This window comes from Oryzias latipes, chromosome 24, assembly GCF_002234675.1.
Source record: "Oryzias latipes chromosome 24, ASM223467v1".
Lineage (NCBI taxonomy): Eukaryota > Metazoa > Chordata > Actinopteri > Beloniformes > Adrianichthyidae > Oryzias > Oryzias latipes.
In genome coordinates this window covers 16,239,906-16,244,430 of record NC_019882.2, presented here as the reverse complement: position 1 = coordinate 16,244,430, position 4,525 = coordinate 16,239,906, and the positions used below count along the sequence as shown (strand labels likewise).

Genomic DNA, 4,525 nt, shown 5'->3' with positions numbered 1-4,525 from the left:
AAAATCATTGGAAATATCTGGAGAAAGGCTGTATTGGATTGAATGGACTGTATAGAGGCATGCCTTTTAAAGTTTTGTTCCAAATCTGGGTGTTATTTTTGTTTGTCTTTGGAGTTCTGCTCCAGTGTTCCCAACTTTTTTTTTATTTCTTTCACTTTCCAACATTTATACAGCTTTCTGACGTTTAAAATATCCATCAGGTCAGGAATGAGTTCACTCTGCAGAGTTCAGCATGGACCAGTAGATGGGGGTAGCAGACCAAAAACAAAGTTGGTGGGCTGTGAACTCAACAGGAAGTGTTGAGGTGAGTTTCGGTTGAAACTTCAGGTGAGCTCAAACTGTGACTGAGTGTGCAACTAAAAGTTTTTCTTAACACAAGCCTTCTGGGTCTTCAGACTTGGCAGATATGGTAAGATTAAACTTTTTACTTTCTTTTTTGGTAAGTAGAATAGACTACTAATAAAATATTATATACCTAATAGTTATTTTTTTAGACAGATGTGTAAGTCTGGGTCATTAAATATTTATATCACTATAATATATTATTATTACCTATAACTGACCTTTCCCATAAAGGGCTACTTTTATTCCCTGAATTTAACTAAATCCACTGTGTGCACATACTGTATGTACATTTCTTGTTTAACTTCAGACAAGCAACTTGCTGCGTAATGTGTTTTAACAAATGAGTGAGAACTAAAAACAGGAAAATATGAATTCTATTTAACAGTTATTAACTTGTTGGTATGTAGTAACAGGTACAAAGAGGAACATTCATCCAAATGTATAGTTGATGGGGACTTACAGTTACACGATAGAAACTGGGCTGTCGCTTTCTAGCTCTATCAGTAAAAAAAACTTTGTGGAAAAACTGTGATTTTGTTTTATGTTTTTATGTTTATCAGCACAAAATAAGTTGTATCTAAAGTTTACATTTAGTTTAAAACGTGAACTATATACAGTATATATGCATGTGTCTATGCCTACAATATATGAATACAACATATATCTAACAGGAATCCATCTATACATAGTAAAAATAATAAAATGAACATATGAGAAACAGTAAGATGTCTTCTTATTGTTAGAGAATTTTTTTTCTTTAACAATTACATTTCAAATGATTTCTTATTTCTCCTCTTGCAGATTTGTGGTTACATGCTAAAATAAATTCCCCAAAACATGGAAACTACAACAGAAAATAGGCCCTTTGTTCATTTGATTTCTGTTCCTTTTATCTATTTATTTTATTTAACCGTTATTTATCCAGGAAAGACAGATAAGAAAAAATGTATTATTTTCAACTGCGGCCTGGCAAAAGGCGAGACCTTTTAAGAAAGACAAAAAGGAAGAGTTTTTACAGCAATAACATGGACAATCATTAAAATAATTGGAATGATAAAAATATTAAAATTATTAGAATAATAAAACTAAGTTTCAGCAACATTTTTCTTTAAAATGTTCACTAAGATTCTCTTTCAAGACACTGTTTTTGATCCTCTTCTATAGCTGTTCCCACTATAGCTGGGTGTGGATCAACCATACATTCTCGTTGGTTTGTTAGCAGCAACTTCAGGAACAGGCCAGATGTAAGAGTGTCAGTGTCATGTTGCGTTTGTAGACCTTAACAGCCTTAAATAAAGTGAACATTTATGCTTACAGCTGCTTTAATTTGCCTCAGAGAGGCTCTCTCAAGCTAAGATAAGTAGGTTTTAGCATGAGAGTGGCAGTCTGTTACATGTATGACTTGAATTTTGTAATCTGCTCCTCTTTGATTTTTTTGTTTTTGTTTTATATTTTTATTATTTTTCATTTCAGTTTTTTAAAAGTCAGTTGATCTTTTAAATCACTTTTCTTTCAGTGAATTTGTGACGTTTTTGAGTCCTGCATGCTTTCTCTGCAAGAGGACGTTGATTTAATTTTTTTACTTATTTTATCAGCAAAAACAACTGGCAGAACATAAAAATTGTGCGTGGAAATTGTGCCCTTTTTTCTAAACTAAGAGCTAGAAAATAAAGAGAACTTCAGTTTTTGCTGTCCACCTCATCAGCATGTTGTGTAATTAGTGGTAGTGTTGAGTTTACCTCCCTCAGTTTTCTGTTGTTTTGTTATCTCATTTCAAATTTGCAGGTCAATGTTCGCTCCAGTTTTTTTAGCCGCCTGCGACTGCTCCTTGTTCTTTCAGGGTCAGAGGTTGGGCTTATGTTTGGTTAAGCAGTGTGATCCTGTTAAAAATCTTTGCAGACCACACACACATTCACTCAATAACACAGACAGAGTGTGTGCAGTCTGGAGCTTTGCTTTCATTTGTGTTTGCATTCAGTGCATTTATTTTATGTTCTCCTCAGGCAAAAACTGCTTGTGATAATTGTCTTTTCATAACATAATATACTGCTGTCTTTTTAAAGACACATCCCAGATTATGCTCTGTTCTTCTCACCATATGAAAGACAATATACCAAAAGAAAAAATTCCTAATAATTAATTAAGATGCGTTTAAGGTTATAGTTTGGTATTCTTGTTAAAAAAAAATTAAATATCTTGTTCCATTTTATTTTATTTTTTGGTTTTGCATATATTGAGGAGGTACATTAAAAAATATTTTATTCGACATTTATTTAGAATTTAAAACTAATTGATCTTCTGGAGTTACTATTTATTTATGTTTTTAACCAGTCTTGTGTTTTATCATATAATAAAATATAAAGAGGGTTTTACTGCAAAAATTCCCTGCAATTTAAATTATTTTCTATAATGTTTTATAATGAAATCATAAAAAGTTCTAGTTCAAAGATTTGTTTTCTGTTTCACTGTTTTTGCTTTACATTAAAGTAAAATATGCTGTGGGACATCATGAACTGAAACCACTGTTTGGAAAAACATTCATGTTTCTGTGGTTCATGTAATATAAACATAACAAACTTTAAGACTGTTTTATTTGTTAATTCTTTAGAAAATATATATTAATTTTTTTAAGTTTCAATTTTTGTCAAAATGTCACAATTACAGAAAAATACATTGGAATGCATGAAAAAGAACAAGAGAGAGAACTGAATTCGATGAATTTTATTTTTTCCTTTTTTACCCAGAATTCAGCAGGGGCAGGATCTAATCTTCAGGTTTATGCAGTTCGCTTCTGCCCCGGCCAGGAGATTCTTGGATCTCTCCAGGCTTTTGTTGAGGAGCGCCGACTTCAAGCACCATTCATCATGACCTGCGTGGGCAGTGTCACTAAGGCGACACTGCGACTGGCAAATGCCAGCGCCACAAATACAAACGAGGTAAGTCACCGCAGCATTAAGGCATAAAGCAAACATTTGAACTCCCTGAAGACGATGAGCTCAGAAACCTTTTGTCAGTTTATATTTTTTATAAGCAATGACGTTTTTGATTTTTTTAAACAGAAAGAAAAAGTGTTTGTTTATAGTTTTGTTCTATGGTGACCCCTCAGGTGATTCATCTCACTGGACATTATGAAATTGTCTCCCTGGTTGGAACTCTTAACAGAGACGCTCACCTCCATATCAGCCTTTCTGACGCTGAAGGCAAGACCATTGGTGGCCATGTCCTGGGAGATCTGGAGGTGTTCACCACAGCTGAAGTGGTCATTGGCGAGGCTGCTGACTTGCTGTTCATCAGGGAGATGGACGACCAGACAGGTTTCCCAGAACTGGTTGTGCGACCACGTTTAACAACAAAATAATCCATCCAACAGAGTTTATTTTCAAAATCACCCACAAAAGTGATTAACAACCACTAGACACAGTGTTTTAGATGATCACTTAATTAAAATATCTAAGAAAATACCTTTTATTTTGCTCCGTCTTGTAGAGTTGTGTGGAGTAAAAAGCTTTAGTCATGATGATTTTGGTACTGTAATACCTCAGGTTCCTTTATATGCAACCTTCTAGCTTGTAAGCACAGTTCTTGAACTTTGACTCCCAATAAAATTTCTATTGCTTAGATAAAAAATTATTTGTTGCTTTTAAATAATAAACATTCCATTATTACACTGCCTCCAAAAACACAGCAATCACATGATAGAAATAAACAATTAAGATTTATATTCTTGTATATTGTACATATTATAATATTAATATTTTCTATTCATAAATCTAATATTTTTTAGAAATATGAAAATTTTAATGTAATATCAGCTTTAACAATATATTTTGTTTCTTTCTTAATAGTCCAAGCGCTCCGACCCGGAGCTTCAAGAGTTTTTATCCTTAGAACACACATTTACTAACACCCACTGCGCTGCAGCATCAGTAATGAACTGCTCTGAAGGGATCGGGCCTGATAGATGTTAAACTGAGCCATGACCCGTCGGAGCCTCTGACCCGCTCAAATGGGAATAACACAAAAAGATCTGCGCAGTGTCGACGCCCCAACCCTATCCTTAAGGATTAGCACAATCATGTATTCAGAGCAAAGAAAAGATGGGCCTATGTAGCCGCCTGGCAGACTAAGCTGGAGGGACGGATGCATTTGTAAAGCTAAATAGGTTAGAAGCAGGGTGACA

At 34.2% G+C, this 4,525-nt stretch overlaps 1 protein-coding gene across 1 annotated transcript; it reads left to right on the top strand.

The window, feature by feature from the left end:
• The first annotated feature begins 288 nt into the window (after positions 1–288).
• LOC101163376 (bifunctional protein GlmU) lies at positions 289–3,972 on the top strand. The gene is made up of 3 exons (XM_004083746.3): positions 289–409; positions 3,090–3,281; positions 3,452–3,972. The coding sequence occupies exons 1-3, from the start codon at positions 407–409 to the stop codon at positions 3,701–3,703; spliced, it is 447 nt and encodes a 148-aa protein (XP_004083794.1). The 5' UTR covers positions 289–406; the 3' UTR covers positions 3,704–3,972.
• Positions 3,973–4,525: the final 553 nt, after the last annotated feature.